The following is a 26008-nucleotide window of genomic DNA, read 5'->3' as shown; positions in this document are numbered from 1 at the left end:
AATGCTCTCATTTTGAATGTTGCTCGTTTCTCGTTGGCGTTTCTTTTCCTTTTCCGATTTACAAAGACATCTGCACCTTCCTTTACACGTTTTCGGATCGAACAGAAAGCATAGACGTTTGTCCACTGTGTATTCCTACCATGGTTTCCGTTTATTATCGAATGATCATGTACTTTCAGTAATGCATTGACAAACGTACTTGTCACACTTTCATTTAACAATTATAACATTCAATAACTTTAAGCCTTACAATTTATGCTTCTTGCGTATTAGAGCTTCATGACGATAAATACCGAGGTTCAAGTTGGTGGGGTGAGTTGTTGTGGGCGCTAGCGGGGCTAGTGGGTCTTACTGTAAGTTGGCTTGCGTCAACAGCGAAGAGGATGATGATGGTGGTCGGGGTGAGGTTTCGCTCACAGGACGACTAATGTTGAGTGCACATCTGCACATCTGAGACTAGGTCGTCGCTCCCTGGCCCTTCTTCAACGTACGACACCACTGACCAAACTAACCCGCTCTGCACGGCCGCCAGCAACGCGTGGAACCACCGACTCGCGGAGAGAATAACATCCTTCTTACTGCGGATGGCGGAAGCTCTTGCCGGCGAACTTCGCGCCAGCGCCGAGCTCCTCCTCGATGCGCAGAATTTGGTTGTACTTGGCCAAACGCTCCGATCGGCACGGTGCGCCGGTCTTGATCTGGCCCGTGCTCAGACCGACGACCAGATCGGCAATGAACGTGTCCTCGGTCTCGCCGGAGCGATGCGACACCATGGTGCCCCAGCCGTTCTTCTTCGCCAGCAGATGGGCATTGATCGACTCCGTGACCGAGCCGATCTGGTTCACCTTCAGCAGCAGACAGTTGCAGGCCTTCTTCTCGACGGCCGTGGCAATGCGCTTCGGGTTGGTGACAGTCAGATCATCGCCGACGATCTGGATCGTGGTGTTGGCAGTGATCTTGCTCCACGCGTCCCAGTGGTCCTGGTCGAAGGGATCCTCAATGCTCACGATCGGGAAGTCCTTGATGAAGCCCTGGTACATCTGCTCCAGCGCGTCGGGCGTCAACCAGGCGCTCGGGTCCGACTTCGGGTTCTTGAAGTCCAGATCGTACTTGCCCTCCTTGTGGAACTCGGACGCGGCCACGTCCATGCCGATCTCGACCTTGCCGGTGTAGCCGGCCTTGGCGATGGCGTCCTGGATCAGGTTCAGCGCTTCCTTGTTCTCCAGAATGTTGGGCGCGAAGCCGCCCTCATCACCGACGGCCGTCGCGTCCAGACCGAACTTGGCCTTGATGACGTTCTTCAGGTGGTGGTACACCTCGCTGCCGATCTTCATCGCCTCGGTAAAGGACGACGCACCGGTCGGCAGGATCATGAACTCCTGCATGGCCAGCTTGTTGCCGGCGTGGCTACCACCGTTGATGACGTTGAAGGCCGGCACCGGCAGGATGATGTTGCCATTGCCAGCGAGATCAGCGATGTGTTTGTACAGCGGGACTCCCTTCTTGGCAGCGCCGGCCTTGCAGATGGCCAACGAAACGCCCAGAATAGCGTTGGCACCGAGCTTCGACTTGTTCTCGGTTCCGTCAAGCTTCAGCATCAGCTCGTCGAGCTAATAGGAAGAGAGAAGGAAGCAATGAGTACAAGCCGCACACGCCATTGCATAATGGCTTCTTTCTCGTCTTTCTCGTGAACCGATAAAAATAGACATCTGTCCTCTTCCGTGGCGACGCGAGCGACAAGACAACCAAACCTACCTCCTTCTGCTGGGTAACGCAAAGGTTGGAGCTCAGCACAGCCGGGGCAATGATCTTGTTGATGTTCTCAACCGCCTTCAGGACACCCTTGCCGTGCCAGTTGGCCTTCTCGTTGTCGCGCAGCTCCAACGCCTCGTGGACGCCGGTGGACGCGCCAGACGGGACGGCAGCACGGAACAGTCCCAGGTCGGTGACCAGGTCAACTTCGACGGTCGGGTTGCCACGGGAGTCGAAGATCTGACGGGCCTTAATACTCTTGAACGGCATCTTGGAACTGGAGAGAGAGAGAAAGACACAGAGAGAAGAGATGTATAAAAGGTCTGATTTTGATAATTGAAAACGACAACAAATTTAAGGTCTCTCCCCGAAGTCCCTTTCAAAGTAAAGCCTTTCCAATAGAACGTTGGATTTCTACGTCATCTAAATTAATCGCTAAAACACGGAGGCCCGTCTTACATAATTCCACGGATCATGCTCGTTCGATGCGGATAGAGTATTGGCGTTGCTGTGATGATGTTGGTGCTATATTTATTGACGCGGATGAATTTATGTTGTTATTTACGTGTACACTACAACCCCAAGAGGTTATCAGTGGATGTCAGAACATACACGCGGGCCAAAAGCGGACCAAAAAGAAGGTAAAAAAGATGTTGTTTGATACTTTCTGTTTCCTAGCGACAATCCACCTGGCCCGCTTTGCCAGCTAAGTCGATAATCGAATCACTCTTATCTTAGAAAGTGATAAGTGCCCACAGGGTGAATGGTTGGCCTACTCTGATTTAGAAAATAGTCAGAAGTTAAAACTGTTATAATGCTTTAATTTTACAACTAAGAAAAATATTCTAAAAATGTAAAACTCTTTGCTTTGTTCGTTTCGTAAAATATCCTAAGATGATTCAACTGAGCTCAAATGTGTATCATAAAAATGAAATTTCAGAAAATAAATTTAATTTTGCATCACACTTCATCCCCATCCATAATGTTGACGTGGTTTGAGGAGGAAAAGAAGAAGGCGAAAAGGGTGTATGCTTCGACCAAGGGGAGGGGGGATTTTGTTAGGCGCGTCTTCATTGACCTCTAGCTGTATCTAGAGGTCGTTCGATACATATGCCGGTTGAGAAGAGAAGAAAAATGCCATTTTCCGTGTAAAATGCAACCATTTCCATTGCACCAAATAGCGTCCTTACATAATCGCTGGTCTGTGCAACTTATAAAACCATTTTCTATTCAAAAATCCTTAAAAAGAAAGCCATCGCGTGATTTTTCACCCACGGCAATGGTTGCTCCGATATGCTTCCTCCCCTCGAAACGTTTGCACACGCCTGGCCCGTTTCAGGGCGAAGGATCATGAAAACCGAAAGGTGACCTTTGCCTGATAAGCTCAAGGTTAAATGGATGCTTTTGCTCGGAAACAAATTGCAATCTGCTTTACACCGGATGCATCGATTTAACCGCCACAACCACACACACACACACTCACACAATGCACACGAGTGCCTGAATGCAATTATTGTGCAATAGTAAAGTAATCTCTTTCACTTTCACCACAGACACACATACACACGTATACAGTCGCCGCCGGTTAGGAAGAAAATGTCCAACAATCGGAGGAAATGTTCTGGAAAAATCCACAAAAGTGCGTGTGCAAACCGAAAAGAGATGGAGGTAAACGTTTCGTTGGAAAGAAGGAGGGTTTGGTATCCGAACTCTACCGCCCAAAACTCATCACCGGAACCAACCCAAATGGCCTGCAGATACTGAACGCACTTACATTTTTTCTTTTACTTTGGGCAAAGAAGATAGAGCACCGAGAGACCGAGCACCGTTTTCACTTCACTGTTTGCTGATAAATGATGTCTTCCGCTCGCTGCTACAAAGATGATGTAAAATTACAGTGGAGTGGATTTTATACGCAGGCGCAAGAGAACTTCGACCAGGTTGTGCAATCATGGCCGGCTTGACAGAGGGGATCCATCCGACCGGCCAGTTGAGTATTCGGTAGGTGCTGAAAAGAAGGATTTTTCCGTTTAGTTTTTGTTGGGCAATTATTTTAACATTTTTAATGAATTTTCCATATTTTTATAAACTGTAATACCTTTGCTAAAGATAGATATTGTAAACACAACATCCGCCACGATTTTCGGACATTGCTGTCAACGACTAGCGCCTGGCAGTACCTGCTCCACATGCGAACTTTTCTTTGACCTTGAGATGCTCTCTCGTGCAAACGAGAGATGGGGAGCGGTGAGAGAAGTTTTCGGTCGAGCTCGAATAATACCGATCTTGATCGATTTCGTCCTTCTTTTTTGTCGTGGTGCAATTGCACCGGCGTGCATTTTCCAATCGGACGAGTTTTGTTTTTACATTTGAGTTTCCTTCCGGCAGCTTTTAAAGAACAATCGATCGCTTACACATTACCTTATTTTTCCGCAAATTTCATAGACATTGTGAAATTATCTTCAAAAAGTTGCATCAACCCTTTATGCTTCCGTTGCTGCTGTGTTCAATCGCCTATTAGGAACTTGACCTAGCCCCGGTCCTTACTCTTCACCTATTAAGCAACTAGCGCTCATCGATCGTTTGGCAACGGCACGGTAACAAAAATGCCAACGGCCGCGTGCCACGCCAGATTGATTCTTCACTTTCGCTTTGTGGCTGCGATTTGATCGCACAAAAGGTCACACGCCAAGACGAAACCCCGCTAACGCATTTGCGGAACTCTTGTTTAAAATAGGCACGTTGCAGCGCACTGCACTGCAAGTGCATTGATCTTTGTACAAAGCGCGAAGCAGTCGGTCTAATGCCACCCGGGGAAACAAGAGACATCCCTGCACAATTTAACGAATACATTAAAACAGTTTTATTGTGTACAGTGGTGTTAAACTTATCTAATGGAAAATAGATAAATGTAGGTACTATAGCTAATGCTTTTCACAAAACTCATTCTGGATCATCTGCTGCTACTCCCTCATCTCTTTCCTCTTCCACTTCCATCGGTTGTACTTCATCTTCGTTCTGATTTTCCACATTCGCTGCTACTTCATTTTCCTTCGCATTTTCTACATTCGCTGCTGCTTCAGCTTCGGTCGGATTTTCTACAGTCGCTGCCACTTCAGTTTCGTTCGCATTTTCTAATTCAGCCGCTACTTCTTCCACAGCCGGCAGATTATCATTGTTGCCGAAACCGAACTGCTGTCTTTCCATTTGCTGTTGCTGCTGCGTCGAACTCGACGTCTTCATGGGATCGTTCTTGATCGTGACGGAGTCGGTACAATCCTTCACCTTATAAATGCCCACGAGATAGTCCGACAGCTCAAACATGTTGGAACGCAGCGAAATGATTATAAACTGTGCATTCTTGGTACGTTCCTGGAGTAAAGAAGAAATAAAAAGATAAATAATTCTGCCCATACTCTCCCATCCTCCAGCAGGAGCTCCGCCCATTCCCCATTTACCTTAATGTAGTGCGCAACGATTGATACGTTTTTAAAGTCTAGCGCCGCGTCGATCTCATCCATCACGTACAGTGGCGACGGTTTGTAGTAGTGCAGCGCAAACACGAGCGCCAGCGAGGAAAGCGTTTTCTCGCCCCCGGAAAGGTTGGAAATCATTTTCCACGACTTTTTCGGAGGCCGCACGCTGAACACGATGCCCTCGTTGAACGGGTCCATCGAATCGACCAGCTCCAGCTCGGCATCACCGCCGAGCGTTATCATCTGGTACATTTCCTTCAGCTTCTTGGTGATGATGTGAAAGCCGCGCATAAACTCGGTGAATCGCTTCTTGCGCACATCGTCGTACAGCTGGCGCATCTCGTTACGCTTGGCGGTGATTTCTTCCAGCACGGCGACACGCATCAGATACGCTTCCCGCTTCTTCAGGAACTCATCGATCACGGAGAGGTTTGGTTTGTTCGCGTTCAGCTTTTCCTCCAGGATGGAGATCTGGTACTGCAGGTCGGGCAGCTTGTAACTGTCCAGCTCTTCCTCGGTGTACTCTTTCAGCGGCTCTTGCGGTGGTTCTTCCGGGATTTCGTGCAGCTTGAGCGGCTTGAGCTGCAATTTAGTTTGTACATGAATTATTTAGGATATTATGACCGCGATTAAAATATTCAAACAGAAACAACCAACACGGCCGTTGACTTTTGAACCCTCCATCTACATCGCATGCGCCGAAAATGAGGCCAATGTTTTCACCGGTTGACAGTTTCCGGAGGGCTACCACCCTACCTTCATCTTCACCAACGAAACGAACGAAAGGAGTGAGTGTAAAGAACGAGGACAATTCTGAGTGTTTACCTAACAACAAAGCGTAATCCAAAACCAAAGCCACGTGCCTCTGCTTCGCCTACTGCGTTGAAAACACACATTACCAATCGATTCGCAGTGGGTGTCTCGCACAAAACACACACACCAAAATGGGAAGCTTCTTTTCACATCCCACCGGGATGGAAGTGGTCAAAAAGAATCAGGAATACATTTCCGAGATGAATAAAATAAAGGTAAGACGATAAAATAACACACGCACACAGGCTCGAAAACGCCACACGACTCATTTGCGGGACCTCTACTCTTCGCGTAGATGGAACGCTGGATTCAGATGCACTTCCAGATGAAGGAACGTGAAACGGCAATGCAAATCTCCCGGGCCCGGGAGCTGTTCTACTGGCTCGCCTCGTTCTATGCCGTATCGACCGTCGGACTGATTGGACGGTTCCGCACTACCAAGCGCCCTGGAACGCTGGCCCCCATCGTACCGCTTTCGTTTGTAGTTGCATACTACGCCGACCTTGCCTACGGCACAAAGATACATCGAATACAAGGTAAGGAATCAATGTCACCTTCCTTTGAGTTATATTTTACATTCTTTACATAATCGCATTCCAGCGGAAGCGGAAATGATAATGCACAACGAACCGGAGCTGTTGGAGTGGCCAAGCGGACTGCCCACCGTCTCCGAGATCGATTCAGCAAGGCTCGATATCGATGACAAAATTCGACTCCATCCACATCAGCTGTAAAAGGCTGCGGAGTAAGATTGTTGGTCCGATCGATAAGCGTACCCAGAGACAGCAACAGTATTAAAATGAGAGGACAGCGAGTGTGTGTGTGCTTTAGGGAAAGTATCCAAATAGTATATTCAAAGAGAGTTAACACAACAAACCAAACCAAGCACTGCAATATTTGGAGTGAGATTGCACCAAAATGAACCGCGTTAACACGCCAGCATATAGTTGTATAAGAGCATCTTCAGAGTGGAGCTTTCTCTTGTCTTATACTTTGCACTATCCAGCATTTAGTCGTCTAAACAGCATATCAAAGCTAATTTCCAATTTTGCGAGCCAGTCGAATGTCAACTTCTTCGCTATTTCAAACTATACATGCACAAGTACTCTTTCTCTGGATGTGCTCCCTATTAGCGCAAGCTCTTACCACACGCTCTAGTCGTATATTAACGTACTGTCCCGTTTCTAGTCATTTTAACTGGTAACCTACCCTTTCGAACAACTCTCCTGCGGAAACGATAACAATAACAGATAAGTGCATTTAATCCTGTTCGCTCTTTGATGTAATTACCCTATTAACAAGGGGTGTATCGGAATGTGAGGGTGGTTTTAAAAGGAAACCGACAAATCGGTTTCAACGCATTCGAACTACTGCATGCAATAATAACATTTACATCCTTTATACTGTTACTCCAAAATAACGTCAACCACACGTGCCACGTGGTAAAAATGGGCCTTGTTCGAGTGTGTATGTGTGCGTGTGTATGTGTCACTTTTTAAAATCGAATTCCTCACTCCTGTTAAAAGCGTGATCCTAAACCATTAATAAAACCGTACGAAACCATAGCCTTACCTTGTCCCGCCAGTGCGGCAGTGTGTCCTTCGTTTCCTGCAGCTTCGTTTCGATCGTTTGCAGAATCTGCTCAAATTCGAGCCGCTTCATTTTGCCCTCCGCTTCGCGCTTTTGCAGCGCCACTATTTCCTTCTTGATGCTGGACGAACCTTCGTGCGCTTTTTCGATGGCCAGCTTCATCTCCTCCAGCTCTTCGCGCAGCTTGTTTGCTTCTTCCTCCAGCTGGGTACGCTCATCGTTGCCCTTACGGATCGCGGACTGGGCTGCCTCCACTTCGTCCTCCATGCTGTTGATTTTGTCCTTCGATTTTTGCACATTGCGCTCGGACGTTTTAATCTCCACGGTCAGCTTCGATATGTTGGCGGACAGTTTGTCGATCTGCTTGCCGAGACCGTTTATCTTCGTCTGCAGCACCTTCACCTTGCTGTTGGTGATTTCGTTGATCTGCTCCGTGTACCGGTCGACGTTTTTCTGCATCGCGTCCGCCTTGGTGGACGAGCTGTCGAACGCTTGTTTGCATTCCGCTACCTTCGCCTCCAAAGCGCGCACCTTTTCCGGATCCGAATGGGTGCGGGCGACACGCTCCGCCTGCCAATCGACCTGCTCCTTCAGCCGTGGCATCTGCTGCGTCAGGCTCGCCACGTCCATGTGCATTCGCTTCAGCTCCATTTCCTGCTGCTTGAGCTTTGCCGTCAGCCGCTGAATGGTAGCTTCCAGCTCGCCCTGCTGCTCCTGCAGATAGTTGATCTGGGATTGGATTTCCTGCGCCCGGATCTGCATCTGCTCGATCTCCCGGCTCGATGCACCGGCCGGCTCACTGGCGGACGTCTTCGTCTGTACCGAGGTGCCCATGCGTCCACGCTGCTGGGAACGGCCACCACCGGACATGGTACCGGACGTTTCTATTACGTCACCGCCGATCGTGACCACGCGGAATCGCTGCCGTCCGTACGCAATCCGCTGTCCCTGGTCGAGATTTTCGGCCACCAGTGTGTCGCGCAGCGCAAAGTAGAACGCGGGCAGTACACGCTGATCTTCAACGCGAATCAGATCAAACAGACGGGGCACATTTTCGGGTCTGAAATGAAGGAAGGTTCAATACAAAAAAGCGTTCTTTACATTCGCTCCATTTCTGGACCGCTACTTACGTCTGGATTCGGGTGTGACAATTCCGCTCGTACTGTTGTATTTTCTCCAGTGCAATGAACGATGCCCGACCAATGTCGTGTTGCTTCAGGAACTCGATGCACGCCTTGGCCGTGTCGATCGTTTCCACCACGATGTGATCCAGCGTACCGCAGCACGTCGAGATGGCAACATCGTACCGGGCGTCGATTCCACCCAGGTTTCCCAACCGCCCGAGGATGCCCGGGATGCTTCCTTCGTTCTTCTGGCGCATCAGCGCATCCAGCACCTTACCCTGCGACCGTGTCGACTGCATTGCGGCCATCGATTCCTGCAGCTTGCCCTGCACCGCTCGCAGTGTTTGTGTTAGTTCCCTTTCCTCGTTGGTGTTTTCCTGGAGCTTCTGTTTGGCCGTTTCTAGCTCGGTGCGCGTCACTGGAAGCGCTTCCTCGAGCGTCTGCAGACGGGCGCGCTTCTCTTCCAGATCCTTCTCCGTCTCTTCGTACGAGTAGCGCAGCGATTCGAGCTTGCGCCGTTCCGTCACTTCATCGTGCTGGCAGATCTTCAGCTCCGATTCGGCGATCGACAGGGCGGACTTGCTCTCATCGACCGCACGCTTTAGCTCGATCAGCTCGGTCTGCAGTTTTTCCTTCTCCTCCAGCAGTACCTTCGTTTCGTCCTTTAGTGTGGCCAGGTTTGCGGTCAGCTTCGCCTCCACTTCGGCCTTTTGACGCGTAAGAGATTCTATCTTGGCCTCCGATTCCTCAATTTCCTTCTTATTTTTCTTCGGCACGTCCTGCAGCTCTAAAAGCCGCTTCTCCTCCGCCGCAATCTGCTCCAAGGTTTTCTTGCGCCGCTCGTTTGTCGCCCGCATGTTGGCCTGCACCTTGGCAAACTTATCGAGCGAGTTTTTCAGCGTCGACTCTTTGCTTTCCTTCGCGCTTACCAGCTCATCGTACTGCTTGATTTCCTCTTTCACCAGCTTCTCCTTCTCGATGCGCTCCGCCTTCAGCGCGTCGTACGTTTCATCGTGCTTGGCAAGTATTCCGGCCGCCTGATCCCGCTCCACCTCGAACTCACCGATCTTGCGCTTCTGCTCGCACAGATACTTTTGAATCTGCTGGTTGCGTGTGCGCGTCAGCGTGTTTTCCTGCTTCAAATACTCGACCGCTTCCGTCTTCGGCTTCTCGAGGTCCTTCATTTCGCGCTCGGCCAACTTGCACCGGTTGTGCTTCTCCGTACGCTCTTCGTTCAGCGCATCGACTCGCTCGTTTATTTTCAGCAGCGGCACCTTGTACCGCGTCGTCCCGACAATGTCCTCCAGGTATTCCAGCAGCCCGCAATCGTTCTCCGTCTGTGCCTTCGACTTCATCATGGCAATCGACTCTACCTCACCCTGCAGGATGAGGAACCGATTGTGGTCGAGATCGATGCCGTGCTGTTTGAGCAGTTTCGACACCTCCTTGAAATGTACCCGCTTATTGTCGATTGTGTAGTAGGAGCTGTTATCCCGGAATGCCGTTCGTGCGACCACGAACGCACTATTCGGTACCTCATCGAAGGAACCATCCTCGCGATCGACGATCTGCTTGAAGTGCACTCCGACCGTGCAGCTGTTTGTGTTCGGATGCTTCGCTGAGTTGTGCATCAGCACGGAGAGCTTCTTCGAACGGATCTTCTGGGCCCGGTAGCCGAACACGAACAGCATCGAGTCGATTACGTTACTTTTGCCACTGCCGTTCGGGCCAATGATGGAGGAAAACCGTTGATGGAACGGTCCCAGCATTACGTGCCCGGCATAGCTCTTGAAGTTGTAGTTCGTGATGCGCTCGATGATCAAGCGTGGCCCTTTGCATTCCGTTGAACAGTACGGGGGCACTGGTGGCGGTATGTAGATGCCGCCGATACGAGTACCCCCCTCCTCATCTTCCGACATCAACGCATCATCATCGGCGGCGTCGGCGTCCATCGGTTCCGGTGCTTGCTGCGGTGCGGCGGCTTTATTTGCCCCATCCACACCAGAGCGGCGTCTCGCAGCACTGTTCATGATTTTTACCGTTCCCAATGCTAGATGGATTCACTTTTCATGCAACAAAATGAAAATGTTTTAAACAAAATAGTCACAATAAACCCTAAGCGCACCAAGCGCGCGCGATACTGTTTGTGTTGTGTGTGTGCTCGAGTGTGTTGACGCTAATGACGTTTGGAAAAATTCAAAATCTTTCAACTGTCAACTGTAGGCAAAGTCACAGCACGTTCCAGATGCAGTGAAATTTAAATTCTCAACGGTCAGATCGAACCGGTTCTAGCTTTTAATAATAATGTTTTAATCAAATTTAACCAGAGATAGTGCGAATTGGAACTTTATTTTAGATAGTTGTGCACATCCAAAATGATCACTTAATGGTCTAACGAACGTTAAAAATCCTATTGATTAAGAATGATTTATTACTTCCAATTACACACACACAGACTCCTTACAAATGCCCCCACTAGCTGCTTATGCAAATATTTTCTCTTCCCGACGCTTCTTCGTCACTACCGTGCCCGGTTTGTGCTGCGCATCGGGATGATTCATCAGCTCCGGCGGACACACCGACACCGGGCTAGACATAAGCATCTGCTTCAGATCGTAGAACAGATGGCTGTCGTCCTTGGTGCAGAACGAGATCGCACAACCCGTCTTACCGGCACGACCCGTACGACCGATACGATGCGTGTAGTCCTCGATCGATTTCGCCATATCGTAGTTGATGACCAGCGACACGTCCTTAATGTCAATACCACGGCCAGCCACGTCCGTCGCGACCAGAATGTCCTTCGAGCCGTTCTTGAGCGAGGCAAGCGCATACTCACGCTGCTCCTGGCCCTTGCCGCCGTGCAGCGTACAGGCGTTGTAGCCCAGCTTCTCCAGACCCTTGGCCAGCACGTCCGCGCCCTTCTTCTGGTTGACGAAGATGATGCACGGCGGCTCGACACCGCGCGACAGTATCTCCATCAGCTTCTTGCGCTTGTCGTTTTCGCCCATGATGTGTATGATCTGTTCCGTGCGCTCCGTCGGTTTGCCGATCGAGCCAATGTACACGGTCGCGGGTCGACGAAGGTACGTCCGGGCGAGTCGTTCCACAGCCGGAGGCATCGTTGCGGTAAACATCACCGTCTGCCGGTACTTCTTCTTGGTGTTGAAGTTTTCCATCAGCTTCGATGCGTCTTCCGCTTCCTCCGTGTCCGGCTTCAGGTTCGACACGGGCATGTACTCCAGAATCTTCTGTACGTCCGGCTCGAAGCCCATGTCAATCATACGATCTGCCTCGTCCATGACGATGTACGTACATTGGTTCAGCACGAGATAGCGATTTTCCAGCACGTCAATCAAACGACCCGGCGTGGCAATCACTATCTCACAGCCCAGCCGCAGCCGGAAACCTTGCTCCTCACGGGACAGACCGCCGACCACGACGACGGTGCGTATTCCGAGCGGAGTACCGAACTTTTGCGTTTCCTCCTCGATTTGCTGCGCAAGTTCACGCGTTGGCGCAAGGATAATCGCGTACGGGCCCTGGTCAGCCGTCTCGAGCCGGTCGATCTTGGGCAGGGACTGAATCCACGTCAGCAGCGGAATCAGGAAAGCAAGCGTTTTACCGGAACCAGTCTCAGCGATACCGATAATGTCTCGATTCTGCAACCCGATCGGGATGGCCTGCCGCTGAATAGGGGTCGGATCCTTGTACCCAACCTTGTCGATAATCTCCAGAATCTCTTTCGGAAAGCCGGACTCCAGCCACGAGCGGATCGGGTTCGGAATCTTGCCACCCTTGATCGTGATATTGTAATCCTCCCGGAAGATACGCCAGTCGCGCTCCGTCATCTCGTCCACTTCCTTCTCCGACCAGTGCCGATCGTCCCACTTCTGTTTGTCCTCCTTCTTCTTCACCTTCTTCAGGCGAACCTTTTCCTGCTCCTTTTCCGCCTCGGTACGACGTTTCTCGAGCAGATCGCCGTAGAATTTGCTCTGCTTGCGCTTCTGCTCCTTTATGTCGATGCCGGCCACGTGTCCTCGTCCGTAGAACTGCACGTGGTGGCGCTCCTTGTACAGGTTGTTGTAATCGATCGACGTATCCTCACCGGCGTCCCAATCGAACACAAACTTACGATCGTTCAAGCGTCGTACACGTCGCTTCTTCTTCACAATACCCAGATACCGCTCCCGAATGGCTTCCTGCTCCTTTTCCTTATCTTTTACGACCGGTTCAGGCTCCGTACCTGCCGCACCTGAACGCCGCTTGTCCGTATCCTTATCCTTGTCCCGCTCGTCGTTGATAGCCTTTCGTTCGCGTTCGCGTCGGTCGTACTTGTCCAGCGGATCTCGCTTTTCGCGATTCAGCAGCGTTGTAACGGGGACATCACCAAACTTTGGCACATTTGCTGCTGCTGCTGCTTTCATGGCAGCCACTTCCTCCTGCCGACGCTTCAGTGCTTCGGCGGCACGCTGCTCTTTCGTGATAAAGACTGGCTTGCTACGAGCGGCCTCTTCCGCTTTCTTTTTCGCCAACAGTTCCTCCAAAGAAAGCGGCTCCTTCTTAACCAGGTCTTCTTTAGTCAATGCCGCTTTGGGGTCTCCCTTCTTAAGCTCTTCTTCCTGCTCATCGTCAAGCTTGTCTTTGCGTGCTTTATCTTTGTCCTCTGCTCGATCCCGGTCGCGATCCCGGTCACGTTCGCGGTCCCGTTCAGCACGGTCCCGATCTCCCGGACGATCTCGCTGCTGCAATTCCCGGTGCCGATCACGTTCACGGTCCCGCCTTCGATCCCAGTCACGATCCCGGTCACGTTCTCGTTCCCGCTCACGGTCTCGCTCACGTTCACGTTCCCGGTCCCTGTCCCGGTCACGGTCGCGTTCTCTTTCGCGTTCCCTTTCACGGTCCCGATCCGGCCGGGTGTCCCGCTCTCGGGAACGGGATCTGCGTTTTTCATTCACCATCGTGTTTGTGGATTTAAACCGATGATTTCACTGTACTGATGGTTTGAAAAGGAGTATAAATAGTAAAAAGGGTTGTTGAAGGTATATTTTTAGCGAAATTACTCTCCAAATGTGCAAATAATCACCTTTTCTTACAATGTGTAGCTTGCGTTTTGGTAAGTTTTGTAAACAATCAAGATTCCCGGCATTGACAGCAGCATCATCCCTTCAGAAACGCCATCAAAACAGTGACCACCAATTTTTGGTGCATACGTCAAATCGAAGCGAGGAGTCTAGATTTCAAATTGACCGTTTTTTTTTCGAAGGACGCTTCAACGCGTATTATTTTCTTATTCTGGATACAATCTCTTTAAAGATGAATATAATTTTAAAGTTGAATTGAGATTTCAAAGCAAAATTGAAAGAATGGACAAATATGCAATACGATTTAAATAGGGCTGGTAATATTGATAAATACGTGTTTGTGTTTAGTTTCACTTATTCATGTGCCATTTCCATACACACTGATAGCGGTAACTGCACGAAAAGGGCAAGTAATTACTCACAGCCCATTTCAAACATCACCCAATTTTCCAATTTTCCAACAAAAAAGAGCTACATACGTCATGAACATACCATAACAAATGCCCCTGAAACAATGCAACCTTCTCTTCCCCTTTTACTAGAGCTAACTGTTAATGATATGATTTCGGACCTAATCACGTGGACGAATTGGTCATTGAACGCGCGATTTAATTGTATCCAGTTCGCGCGAAGTGTATGCGTGTGTGTGTGTGTGTGCATCGATAATGTATCGGCTAATGGTTTCCAAAACAAGCGGCCCCAACAACTACTCCACTCAAGCTCTTCCCCTGGACTCTGGGTCTGGACAGAGGAGGAAGGTTCAAATTTCCGGTTAATGACATAATTGCACACCGTTAGAATAAATCGAGAAAAGCTCAGCGCCTCTAATAAACACCAACACCGCAACGGACATGCACCCCGGTAACCTTTACGCAACCTCCCGGTCAGTCCCTGAGGGCACGATGGGTTTGCTTCCGTTTTCTCTCCTTCTCCCGAGATGAATCTCTCGACGAAATTAATCCATCATCCATTAATCGACATCGACGCTCGGTAGCGATCGGTCGGGCTGTGATTGCAATCCAATACTGAAGCTGAGGTCTGCCCAGTCTCCGTTGACTTCTTCCGAATTCCATCGCAAAGGTGAGGTCTATGCAACTTACAGACAGATCGACAGATCCGATCGATACTACGCCGTACCCAAGTACACTCACCTTCAGGGAGGAATATTGCCTTACGACGTTTTGGGGAAAAATCCACCTAAATGGAAACGCCCAACTCAACCAGGCGTACGGCGGTGGGTTGATCCCGTGTTGGGTAACAACTCGCGCGCGCCTGTAGGGGATGATGCCGCGTGGTATGCCGGAAGTAAAGAGAAGCAAATACCTTTTCGACGTCTCTCTCTCTCTCTTTCTCTCGCTCTCTCTCTCTCTCTCTCTCTCTCTCTCTCTATCTCTCTCTCGTATTTCTCGGCTGGAGGGCATCATTGCCGAAAATCACTTCACCACTTACCCCCAAAAAAGCTCTCCTTCTCTATCTCTCACCTAAGGCAGCTTCTCAATTAGAACGCGCAGAAGAGAAAACCACACTGGAGGTGTAAAAAAACGCGTGCCCTCTCCTCGCCCCAGGGTCAGTTCATCTTACATGGAACGGGCAACGAAAGAAAGTGGTGCGTTTTGCGCTTCGAGAAAGACCTCCAGCAATACCCCAATCGAGAACAAGATGGAAAAGATCGCGGAGATTACACGATCAGGCGCCGATTGATTGGTATTTTAACCCTTCATATTCAGGGGCAGAGGAGCCTGGTGCAAGCCTTTCCAAGCACATGCTTTGGAAGGTTGCCGCAGTAACGTTGAGGAGACTTCATCCACTTCATAAATAAATAAAACCCCACCAGAAAGCGCTCAAAGGGTTAATGAGTAGAGTAGTAAATCGATTTACGCAGCCTACTCCGCTAGTCCACGGTTGACAGCCGTGTGAAGGCCTGCGCGAACCGCGGACTGTTGACTTGCCCGTAAACATGCTCTCACTTCGGTAATAATTCCGAAGACTATAATCATCTTCGCACCATCATCATCCAGCGAGTTCTGTGGCAGCCGCAGCATCAGCAGCATCAGCAGGGAAACAAGGGAAGTTCATCCGGATTCTTGTAGAGGTGTGCGGTTTCGTTCACCCGCTCGCGCTTAATACGGTGAGCAATTTGTAGACGGCGGTACTTTTGGAAGACTGGGTCTAGGGGCTTTTTTTTTTGTTCATAAGCAAAAGGTAAAAGGGTGTAAAGGCCAACGGTGTTAAGCGGTTATCCATTTCCGCAACACATTTTTCTAACCGTTTTCCGATCGCCTTTTCTCGGTGCAGTTCCGGTGGAGCGTGAGCTCATTATATTACAGTTTGTAGCGTGCGATGCGTGGATCTTTGCCTAACCGAACTCTACGATTGGCAAATTTTAGACATGATTTATGTGGGAAGCAAGAGTCGCCTAACCCACACCACCTGCCACTCAGTCTGGCCGCGAATCATTAGCCCTAGACATCGTGGCTATTGTTTTACCAGGCGCCATCCGATCTACTTCGAAACCGAAAGCCCTCCTCCCAAGGGCAGCATCCCATCTGGCCCTGCTTACCTGGGCCCGGGTCCAATCTCAAACACTCTCTGGGAACTGTCAAACCCCGATCCGTCAATTGGCAAATTTGTGGTGGTCAGCTGGGCTTGGCCTGCGGAACCGCCGACCGCCACTCTAAGAGAAGAAGCAAAGCCCGTCAAAGTCATTAGCACATCGGGCGATTCCCTCTTTAGCGATGTACAAACCAACCGACAAGCCGACGCAAAATCATAATGATAGCCTTTCAAGCTGCGACCCCGTAGAAGCCGAACCGGAAAGTGAAATAGTTATAAATTGGCAGCAGTTTTTCTTAACCCAATGAAGGGCCCCGCAATGCCCACGCACAAAACAAAGCAATGAATAATTGAATCGAGAGAACGCCGGAGCGCGCCGACAGAGACCGGACCGACTAAGGCAGGATCAAAGACGAAGGTGCTAATAGTGGGCCGGCCCACGTTCTGTTACCGTGTATTCGGGGCATCGGTGCTGGCTTTGGAAATCAAACACGACCACTGAGTGATGAGCTCGGTACACCTCAGAAACGGGAGCAGCCTAGAAAGGAAGAAGGATCTCGATAGGTTATGTCATCCTTTCTCCAGGATTTGGCCTTTTACCGGAGGCGGCATTGCCTTTGCCTGTAGGATGGCAGTGCCTTCATTCCCCCACTCCCCGCGCTCGTCAAGTTGAGAAGGACGTTTATTAGACTTTTTATTTGAAGGTAAATGAGAAATCCCGGGATCTTCTCGAGCAGCATTCCAGCAGCAAAAGCTCACAAACTGTCACACAGCTCACTGCCCTTGTTGACTTCGACCACAGTCACACACACACACACACACACACACACACTGGCCCTGTGGAACGAGCTAATCGGTTTTCCGTGTGGGTTTGGCAAGTGGTGTACGCCCACACTCGGGTCCGGGATTCTCGGGCAAAGGATCATCTTACACAGACACACCAGTGGATATGGTCCAGTTCGTCCTTTCTTCATCCCGCCCAAAACCCTGTAATTTGGGCCGAGTTTAGCGCCACCTTTGTTGTCCCGCACCGCCACATTAGCCGCCCTTGCCGGTACGATATCGATACGGTTTATTTGTCCGAGGGCCAGACAGTACGCCGTCTATTGTTCTCGATTCGATAGGGTGTGTCGGAGTGTGGTGACGGGTGAGCAGGCGGCAAACGGGAACCTTCCAAGAGGTCGTCAAAATTAAATTCCAAACTGTTTCGGAGTGAGAATCACGGGAGTGGGCGCTACATTTGCGGGACAATGATGGACAGTTGGCAGAACGGTTTTGTTTTTGGCAAGGAAAGGCAGCAACAAGCTAGCTATAGCAAATTATTACCACAACTGTGATGAGGTTGGGCGAGAAATTGGATCAACTACATCAAGATTAATGGTTGGATCGTTAATGGTAGATCAGGCTTGTTGGACTTGCTTGCTTGGAACCTGATGGGTATTGCGTATCTTGCTTTCTATCATCACTTCTTTGGCGTACATTGTATACGCCTGTGCACGTTTAATGTGTTGTCTTCGAAGGATTAACTGCTAACTGCGTCACCATTACCGCTTGGTATGATATGATCACCGTGGATCGCGTCCTAGTTCGCTACAAAGATATCCTCACCAGATCTCAACCAACTGAAACCTACCTCGCTACAGTAGTGCTGCGATAAAGTAATAATAATGATAATAATTTGATCTTGAACTGCATCTCAAAACTGCATCACTGCAGTATCCCTTTTATTGGTAGCTTCCGTACCATCGTTCCACCGTGTCGATTGCCACTTGATGGCGGTGCTTTACCCGTCGGTACCTCCGAGATCACTTTAAACGCTTCCGATTATCTCAATTTTATCGTGCATATCGCCCGAAGCCAACCGAGAGAGAGAGAGAGAGAGAGAGAGAGAGAGAGAGAGAGAGAGAGAGAGAGAGAGAGAGACGGGAAGGGAAAACAATTTCGGAAGAAAATAAGCCTCCTCCCCATCCCCCGAGCGGGTTGGTGGGATCGATGCAAAGTGGTACCCAGAAGACGCCGCAGTCCACTTTTTATCGGTCTGGCGATAGGCGAAAGGTTTGCCGGCTCAGCTTAAAAGAAGTGGTAAAAACCCCTAACGGTGTCTATACTGTTTCTTTTTGCCTGCCCTTTCCAATAAAAAACCCCTTTTCGGTATCGATATTGGCGTTTTTATCAGTAACGGCAGCAACAGCAAGGTAGAACCTTTCGCTGTCTCTCGAAAGGTTCTCGTTTTCGTATTTATAGATTTACCGGCTGTAAATTAAATAAACACAACGAGCACACAGGAGCGTTTTTGTGGAAAGTGTTTGATTTTGTTTATTGTATTTTGTAGCCACAAAACGACGTGGGTCATCATTATGCTGTCCAAAACTGGGAATGCCCTGGAATAGATCAAAAGAAGCGACACATTAAACAACTATGTACACAACCGACAATCGAAGGGGATTGTCCATTGCACATGCTGAAATGATGCTGGTTTTAATGTCGTTGGAGCGTACAAGACTCCTACAGTCGGTCGAATGTCCTCGGAATCAGTGCTCAATCAACAAATCACAAGATTCAAGTGTGTGGTTTCGTCCTGTTTGGTCCGTACTTTTTATGACTTGTCCTTTCCACTGTTTATGATCCATGCGGTTGCGGTTAACTCCGGTTTAATCGGGTTCCGTAGGTGTCTCATTAAGATGGATGTCATCCGTAATTGTCGTTGCACTGCTTTCCACATTTCGGATGTGTTCGCTTTACACGCTACCGCAACCGTATCACATTTATAGTAGTTTTGGAGCACACAAAAAAACTTAATCAAACGAACAATTCCAAGCAAAAGTTTCTGGATTCAGTATACAGTCAAAATTAAGAGGTAAATGGATTGTGTTGCTGGGAGAAAAAACTGAAACCCAAACACTTTCGCTGAGTCACCCGCTTGCCGCACTGTACAAGACATTGTGGCGCTTATCCTCCATATCCTTTCGGCGTAGACATGGCAGAATGGGAATGGCAGGAAAGGATATTGTAGCAGCAAAAATAAGAAAAAAAAAGGTTGAGTAGTAACCCCCCGTGGTGGAACCCTTGCTAGAGCGTGGTAATTTGCAACAAAGCATGCTTCATTTCATGCCGCGTTAGACTAAAGCGAGCACCCGGAGCGGCCTGCACGAAGCCGTCCTCCGTACGGAAGCGCGCAAAACTCGGCTAGATTAAATCATCCAGGATGTGGGCCACCTACCGTGTGGAACGGACCTCTTTGCTGGTATACAGTGTCTGTGTGTGTGTGTGTGTGTGTGTGTGTGTGTGTGTGTGTGTGTGTGTGTGTGTGTGTGTGTGTTTGTGTGTCCTTTCCCGCACAGCGACATGCATTTTCACGCCTGGCGGGTGGTTGCACTTTTTTCCCTTTCATTTGGAGTGTTTGTGCATCCTTCCTGTGAATCGGTCCGGCAGGTTGGTGGCAGGTTGGATTCGAGGGCGTGAAATTAGTACGATTGTTCGCAAACAAATACCAATGTTTGCCATCCGGTGGGTGAATGCGTTTGGGTGAGAATTAATTAAGTCGTGCCGTTGAATAATGTAAAAACTATCGCTCGATCTTTTAATGCACGCTTTGGCCAAGATTACTTCCAAGTGATTCCCCATGTGACGGGTTCGATTGTGTGAGAAGAGCATTCCATTATGCTATTTGTAGATGCAAGCCTGAACAAACTGCTCCTAAACTCTAAACGCCCCGGGTCTAGCATTGAAATACGCAAATAATGTTCCATCTGGTCGGCGTCGGGGAGCGTAGTTGAAGCTCTCTCTCTCTCTATAGTAATCTTTCATTAATTGTAGAGCAATCAAATTTAATCAAATCAGTGTTTAACAGACCGGGCGCCGGGTAGACACATTTAAATCAATTTTGCCCTCCCAAAGCCTTCCTCCGACACTGAAGTGCGCAAACGTGTTGAGGTGAGAAGAAATCAACCATCGCGATCGCGACCACAGTTATGGGGCGCGTTATGTTCAATTGTTTTTCCACACGAGATAATTCGTTTGAATGGCGATAAATGGGCTTGAACGGTTTTGGCCCCATCTCAGGTAGGTGGCACTCAGTGATTAAGGGCATCAAACTGGACCAACTGGCATTGGCCTTGGGGAGTAACACCGGCTGACCAGTCTGGGCGCCACTCTGCCAGGCCGGGAGTCCTTAAAATGTAGAAATCGCTTCATACTGGAGCACTTACTATGGGGCAGCGATTTGGATCAATTTTTGGGTAGACAGTAACAGAGTTTTGTTTTGTTTTGTTTTGGGATAAATTAGATGCCATCTGTTGAATGTGTTGGATGGTGCCAAATGCATGGTAAAAATGGTTCAATAATGATGCACAGCAGCTAGGCGAACCGTGTGAATATTCGGCGTTTGCCATTTTCATTCCCAGCCTGTTGTTTCGCTTATTAAGAAATGGTTTTGCAAAAGGTGAATGGCAAGTTCATTGTGTTTCAGAAGCTTTTGTTTGATATTTTGTATTTTCATATCATTTCCATTAAACTCTCATTATCAATTTCTATAAAAACTCTTAAATACTTGCTCCCTATTTCATGTAATGATGTTTTGAATTAAATTGAGCTTTTTACACTTTATGCGATTTGATCCAGATTCTCACAAAACTCTGACGATCGATCGATTTTATCATCTTGTTTCTTTTCCCAGTTGTATTTCACATTGTGTTAACAGGATTTATTCCTCCCGGAAATCTCAAATAGATCAGCTTTCCTTGAGACGTTTATCCCGAATCGGAACTGTTTGATCCTTAACATCCCTTTCTGCATTGATCCGCATCAATATAGTCAATGTTGTGGGTGAGTAATCGTAACTTCCATACGTGCATTTTCGTCATTTTGCTTTTCATATCGTGTAGTTGTTGTAACAAAGAAAAAAGAATCCTTCATCCAAGAGAACCAAGCGTGGAGTGATCATTTTCATCAGCACCGGCTGCTACGTCAAGCCCTTCGACCGATCGTCCCAACACTGGTCCATACCGTGCACGGTCCTCTCCTCGCAGGTCGATCGTGCCGGAAAATGAACGCAAAAGAAACTTCCGATAAACGAGGAGAAACGATCATACGCATTTTTCGCTTGCGAGGCGACCGTACACACCTCAGCCGGACGGCAGAATAGGATGGAACATTCTTCCAGCAGCGATCGCCGGCTCTTTCCCTTCGGGAGGGATCGACCAATCACACGTCCATCCAAGCGTATCCCGCTGCGTTTTGCTTTGTTTTGATCTTTCGATTCGGCGGTTGTAGAGGCACGCGAGATCCACCTGACGCGATGTAGAGATTTCCGTAGGCCGTAGAAGACCCGGCCACGGAGCAGCTCTTCGTACGCACGAAGGTATTGCGTTCTTCCCGACTCACCAGGGGCCACGACCGGGAGCAGAGCATGCTTCGATCATTCGATTACGAAACCTCGTCGAAATCGGACGAACCATACATTGATGCTGCGGCTCGCCTCGAAGATCAGTTTAGCGATCGTGCTCAGAGTCAGAGCGTTTTTGTTTCCAGTGTGACGTTAATGATACTTAATTTGTCGATTAAAATATCCGTGTACGTCTGGATAGAGTGCAAAGTGTGCACGGTGTGCAGAAGTAAAGGAAGTGCTTTGTGATCTGATCGTGATCTTCAGCAGGACAGCAGTGATAGTGGAAATCGTTCTTTGCGATTCTGTGACAAGCTGTGGCGGGAATTTTATAATTGACGTTTCATTTTGAAGATCGTTAATGCGTGTTTGTGCCCGTGATCAAGACAGGTGACTTAAACGAAGACTCTCTAGTGATTGAAAATGACTTCGGCATACGTGCAGCAGCAGCAGCAGTACAATCATTCTGCGATGTACGGTGGCGGTGGAATGATGGGTTCCGGAGCAGGAGCTATGCTGGACACCTCGTCCTACAACCATTACAACGGAATGTCTGCCATGAGTATGGGAGGTTCAGGGCTCTGCTATGGCTATGGAACGGACAGTGGATCCTCGGAGGGCTATCACAGCCCAGGGCCGGTGTCGAGTCCTGAATCGTACTTCAACAACACAAGTCCCGCAGAATACAGTCCATCCAGTCCGTACACAAACTATGGATACTGCAGTGGAGGAGGCTCTGGATCGGGTGTTCCCAGTAACACCAACGCCAGTAATCAAAACGCATCCAGCGAATCGTACTACAGCTACGCTAATAACAATTTCAAAACTGCCTGCCCAACCGTTCCTCGCTATGGTATGACGGAAACGAGCACTACTTCCGATCGTCCCGTCCTGCTAAACAACTACCAGAAGCGTGAGGAAAGCACACAACCACTCGCCTCGTCCCAAAGCCATGCCCTCCAATCTTCAGCTACTACTTGTGGTACTGCAAAACGGCCTGTTGCTGCCGCTCAGCATCATCCGATCGCTGGGAGCTACTACAACCCGTACACCGTACCGATCGCTCGCAATCGATCCAGCCCGACACACAGCTCCAGCAGCTCCGTCTCGCCCACTCCTTCACAATCCAGTGGACAATCGGTGGTCGTGGTGCAGCCGGAAGTTGTGAAGAAGCGCCGACTGGCAGCGAATGCACGGGAGCGCCGGAGAATGAACAGTTTGAACGATGCGTTCGATCGCTTAAGGGATGTGGTTCCTTCGCTGGGGAACGATCGCAAGCTGTCCAAGTTTGAAACGCTTCAGATGGCCCAGACGTACATAGCGGCATTGAATGAGCTGCTTTCGCGGGATTAGGAAGCAGCATAGATAGGGGGTTTTGTAACATAATGTACAGGTGTAAGTGTAAGGCTTAGTGGAGTGATATCAGAGGTGCTATGATCATCTTTAGATTGTACCGTTGTACAGCGAAGATCGTTTAGGATAGAACTCTTCGTTAAACAAAGCTCAGTAAATATAGAATAAGGCATGCAGTACTTGTAAAAAGAATCAATAATTGAACAAACCACAATGAGGAAAGCTAACATACCAAGAGCAGTTTAGGATAAGTAGAGTAAACGTCAAACAACACACTAATTCAGTTTCAATAATGCTACAGTTCTTTAGCAACTCCATTGCAGCAGTGCTCCCCAAAAGGATCAGGCAAGTAAGGAGAACGAACAAGTAACAAGAAAAACAGTATAAAGAGAGAGGCAAGACTAAATGTGTATATTTAAGAAATTAATGTGTGACCAATGCGTTTGCGAGTAGGTCACTCTCGATTGTAGACATCTCTGCTGGGTCTCTGCCTGATTTGGCTGGAATTTTGCCCCGAAAATCGAACAGCGAAAAACCGTACCGTCATCGTCGTCAGGGTGAAATATTTCGATAATGGTACGCAATTGCTCGAAATTAAGGTGTGAAATCGAAAACGGAATGAACGATAACAGGCGAAAGAAGGAGAAACCGAGGGGAGCGAATGGGACCGGGGGGGCATATACGAAATATACCCACAAAATAAACGATAAACGCTAAACGATTGTTCGGCGATCGAGTGATAACTAATTTGTGCGAGTTGGAATTGTCTTTGTAGTTCGAAGTTGAAGGAAAGAAAACATTCCACAGCAGCCCCAGCGAACCTGTTCGGGGCCAGCGACCAACGGACGAAGGACATTCACTAGCCATACCGTAAGGTGACGGTCAATGGTGTGTCTTCCCATTTTTTTCCAGTCCTCTGTGTACGTAGGTCGTCCAGAAAAATTGGGTCTGATCAATTACCCATCGCTCCAACCAGCTTCCCCAACAGGGACGGCGGCCCGAGGTACCCGAGACCCGAATTACGTGCCACTCGATTGCTTTTTGGTAATTAAATTATACGCCCAAAACTTCCAGCACGTCTTCACGATCGTAACGATCGTATCGAACGGGGAGCCTGATTAGCGAAAGGAAAGCCAGAAAAAGGGCAGGGGCCTCGTCGGTGGCAGCAAAACGTAAGAATTACCGGCAATTTACCCGTAAGAGGGTGAACTATTAGGACGGTTTTGTAGATCACGGCTTGAAGGTGGTGATCGATCGTCGGTGGGTAAGCATCGTCGATCGGTGTCTGTCGTCGCCGTCGTTCGTCTGGAGCCGTTGACTGCGAGATGACTTGTGGAAAATGCGCTTTGCTTCGGTCAGTTTTTGTGTGGTAGGTGTTGTGTAGGGGAGGCCACAGTGTTCTTACTGTACGGCCTTTGATGGGGTTAGACTTGCAAACATCTCTCTGCACAGGGTGAGCTACAGGGATGCTCGGAATGTATGTTTCATACAAATAGTATGTTAAAATAGCAATAAAATAGGACCATCATCTTTGTACATGACTATTTTGAAAATGAAATTAGACTTCTTGAAAAACTTCTAACACAAAAATCGTTTCAGCTTGGAGTAATTTTGCCATTAAACGTAGTCATACATCCAGCAGTGTAGCTCCACATATCCAACAACCAGCAGCTCGCTCGGGCTGTCGTTATTGTTGCAGATCGTCCCACCGATTGGCATCATCTACCCGAGCTGGTAGCTGTCGGTTCTTGGTAACGCCAGCCAAGCAGTGTGTTATTACCGTCTTCACACTTCTTCTCTTAGCCGACTGGCACGTTTTGTCTGATTACAATGATTTTCGAATTTGTGGTACCTTACGCACACCGGAGTGCTCCACTATCCGTCACCCGGGGAGCTCGATTCACTCGCGCCACTCCGCGATCTGTGGCCTGTGTCGTAAAGCCGGAAGGCTACAGGAAACGTTGCTAGATCGATTGATTAGATTCTAAGCTGGATCGTTATGACTCGACGGATCGAAGGCTAGAAGTGCCGAGATGATCTAATTGGATTTGTAGTTTAGCTGGCAGGGGTGTATTTGACGTCACTGTATTAAATTTAAGACACGTTGCATCATATTCCACCACTTTTGAAGAAGTGGTAGATAGTCAAGTTGCAAATTGAACTCTTATAGGTTATCCCTTTCCCCAGTCTTATCCATATGGGAACTACATTGTGTCTCGCAATATCTGAAGCAATTTACGAGGTGTTTGGTAGTCCCAACAAAAAGCCAAACCCACACTTCATAAATTACACTTCATGGCGCCAAGCAACTGGGTTCAACTTCTCCGGACCAACAAGCAACAAGCAAACCCCGTAACAAAGCCAAACAAACAAACAAACAAAAAGTGCAAAACGCACAACGAAAACAACTTATGAAGCCATCAAAACGGTGAAAAATGTTTCCACAAGGGCGACAAGGGATTGGTGCAAACTGCTTCCACGGCTTCCGTGGGACCTGCCCTGGGAGAACTTCTGGCGGAATCGGTTGCGAAAGAATCTCGAACTCGGATCTGATTTCCGATAACAGCCATCCTTCCGATATCGTTCCCATTGCACGAAGACATAAAACTACCTGCACAGGACGGGGTGGGCGAAACCGACCTGCGTTGGTTGTGCCCCGGCCGTAATTTACCACCCTCTGGGGCGATAACCGGAACGATAACTGGCTATTGTCGGATGTGAACTGAAGCCCCTGGTATGGGTCAATCGAACTGCGGATGAATGACGGATAGAGCTGACCCGAGATCTGTGAAGGTCACAAACAGTTCGGCACCAAAGGCGCACCACCAGAGGATCCCGATCGGTTTATGACAGTCGTAAATTTTAACCTAATTTGACCGG

General features: G+C 48.9%; 5 protein-coding genes and 1 long non-coding RNA gene across 6 annotated transcripts; 3 read left to right on the top strand and 3 right to left on the bottom strand.

The window, feature by feature from the left end:
* Positions 1-130: 130 nt before the first annotated feature.
* Positions 131-3640, bottom strand: LOC121598051 (enolase). The gene is made up of 3 exons (XM_041924569.1): positions 3527-3640; positions 1756-2029; positions 131-1610 (listed from the first exon to the last, which is right to left on the bottom strand). Exons 2-3 carry the CDS (start codon positions 2020-2022, stop codon positions 576-578), a joined length of 1302 nt encoding a protein of 433 aa, XP_041780503.1. The 5' UTR covers positions 2023-2029; positions 3527-3640; the 3' UTR covers positions 131-575.
* Positions 3641-3900: 260 nt separating this feature from the next.
* LOC121598053 lies at positions 3901-5257 on the top strand. Its single transcript, XR_006005508.1, has 3 exons — positions 3901-4663; positions 4914-5116; positions 5184-5257. It is a non-coding gene; the product is annotated as an uncharacterized LOC121598053 (long non-coding RNA).
* LOC121598049 (structural maintenance of chromosomes protein 4) lies at positions 4594-10998 on the bottom strand. The gene is made up of 4 exons (XM_041924566.1): positions 8762-10998; positions 7614-8691; positions 5211-5810; positions 4594-5124 (listed from the first exon to the last, which is right to left on the bottom strand). The coding sequence occupies exons 1-4, from the start codon at positions 10783-10785 to the stop codon at positions 4696-4698; spliced, it is 4131 nt and encodes a 1376-aa protein (XP_041780500.1). The 5' UTR covers positions 10786-10998; the 3' UTR covers positions 4594-4695.
* LOC121598052 (plasminogen receptor (KT)) lies at positions 5984-7605 on the top strand. The gene is made up of 3 exons (XM_041924570.1): positions 5984-6256; positions 6337-6577; positions 6642-7605. Exons 1-3 carry the CDS (start codon positions 6173-6175, stop codon positions 6773-6775), a joined length of 459 nt encoding a protein of 152 aa, XP_041780504.1. The 5' UTR covers positions 5984-6172; the 3' UTR covers positions 6776-7605.
* Positions 10999-11082: 84 nt separating the features above from the next.
* LOC121598050 (probable ATP-dependent RNA helicase DDX23) lies at positions 11083-13927 on the bottom strand. Its single transcript, XM_041924567.1, has 2 exons — positions 13842-13927; positions 11083-13751 (listed from the first exon to the last, which is right to left on the bottom strand). The coding sequence occupies exon 2, from the start codon at positions 13714-13716 to the stop codon at positions 11239-11241; it is 2478 nt and encodes an 825-aa protein (XP_041780501.1). The 5' UTR covers positions 13717-13751; positions 13842-13927; the 3' UTR covers positions 11083-11238.
* Positions 13928-21791: 7864 nt separating this feature from the next.
* LOC121596314 (neurogenin-2-like) lies at positions 21792-23829 on the top strand. Its single transcript, XM_041921150.1, has one exon. It carries the CDS (start codon positions 22199-22201, stop codon positions 23126-23128), a length of 930 nt encoding a protein of 309 aa, XP_041777084.1. The 5' UTR covers positions 21792-22198; the 3' UTR covers positions 23129-23829.
* Positions 23830-26008: the final 2179 nt, after the last annotated feature.

Source organism: Anopheles merus, chromosome 3R (genome assembly GCF_017562075.2).
Source record: "Anopheles merus strain MAF chromosome 3R, AmerM5.1, whole genome shotgun sequence".
Lineage (NCBI taxonomy): Eukaryota > Metazoa > Arthropoda > Insecta > Diptera > Culicidae > Anopheles > Anopheles merus.
The sequence above is the reverse complement of the archived record's forward strand: the minus strand, read 5'-3'. Positions and strand labels throughout refer to the sequence as shown.

What these genes read in the sequence shown, in the direction of transcription:
- LOC121598051 (XM_041924569.1), bottom strand. Translation starts at nt 2,022, where the DNA reads ATGCCGTTCAAGAGTATTAAGGCCCGTCAGATCTTCGACTCCCGTGGC. An exon ending in GCGTTACCCAGCAGAAGGAG is followed by an intron (nt 1,611 to 1,755) that starts GTAGGTTTGGTT and finishes TCTTCCTATTAG; the next exon opens with CTCGACGAGCTGATGCTGAA.
- LOC121598052 (XM_041924570.1), top strand. Translation starts at nt 6,173, where the DNA reads ATGGGAAGCTTCTTTTCACATCCCACCGGGATGGAAGTGGTCAAAAAG. An exon ending in CCGAGATGAATAAAATAAAG is followed by an intron (nt 6,257 to 6,336) that starts GTAAGACGATAA and finishes CTCTTCGCGTAG; the next exon opens with ATGGAACGCTGGATTCAGAT. An exon ending in AAAGATACATCGAATACAAG is followed by an intron (nt 6,578 to 6,641) that starts GTAAGGAATCAA and finishes ATCGCATTCCAG; the next exon opens with CGGAAGCGGAAATGATAATG.
- LOC121598049 (XM_041924566.1), bottom strand. Translation starts at nt 10,785, where the DNA reads ATGAACAGTGCTGCGAGACGCCGCTCTGGTGTGGATGGGGCAAATAAA. An exon ending in TGTCACACCCGAATCCAGAC is followed by an intron (nt 8,692 to 8,761) that starts GTAAGTAGCGGT and finishes CCTTCATTTCAG; the next exon opens with ACCCGAAAATGTGCCCCGTC. An exon ending in TGCCGCACTGGCGGGACAAG is followed by an intron (nt 5,811 to 7,613) that starts GTAAGGCTATGG and finishes ACTAAATTGCAG; the next exon opens with CTCAAGCCGCTCAAGCTGCA.
- LOC121598050 (XM_041924567.1), bottom strand. Translation starts at nt 13,716, where the DNA reads ATGGTGAATGAAAAACGCAGATCCCGTTCCCGAGAGCGGGACACCCGG.
- LOC121596314 (XM_041921150.1), top strand. Translation starts at nt 22,199, where the DNA reads ATGACTTCGGCATACGTGCAGCAGCAGCAGCAGTACAATCATTCTGCG.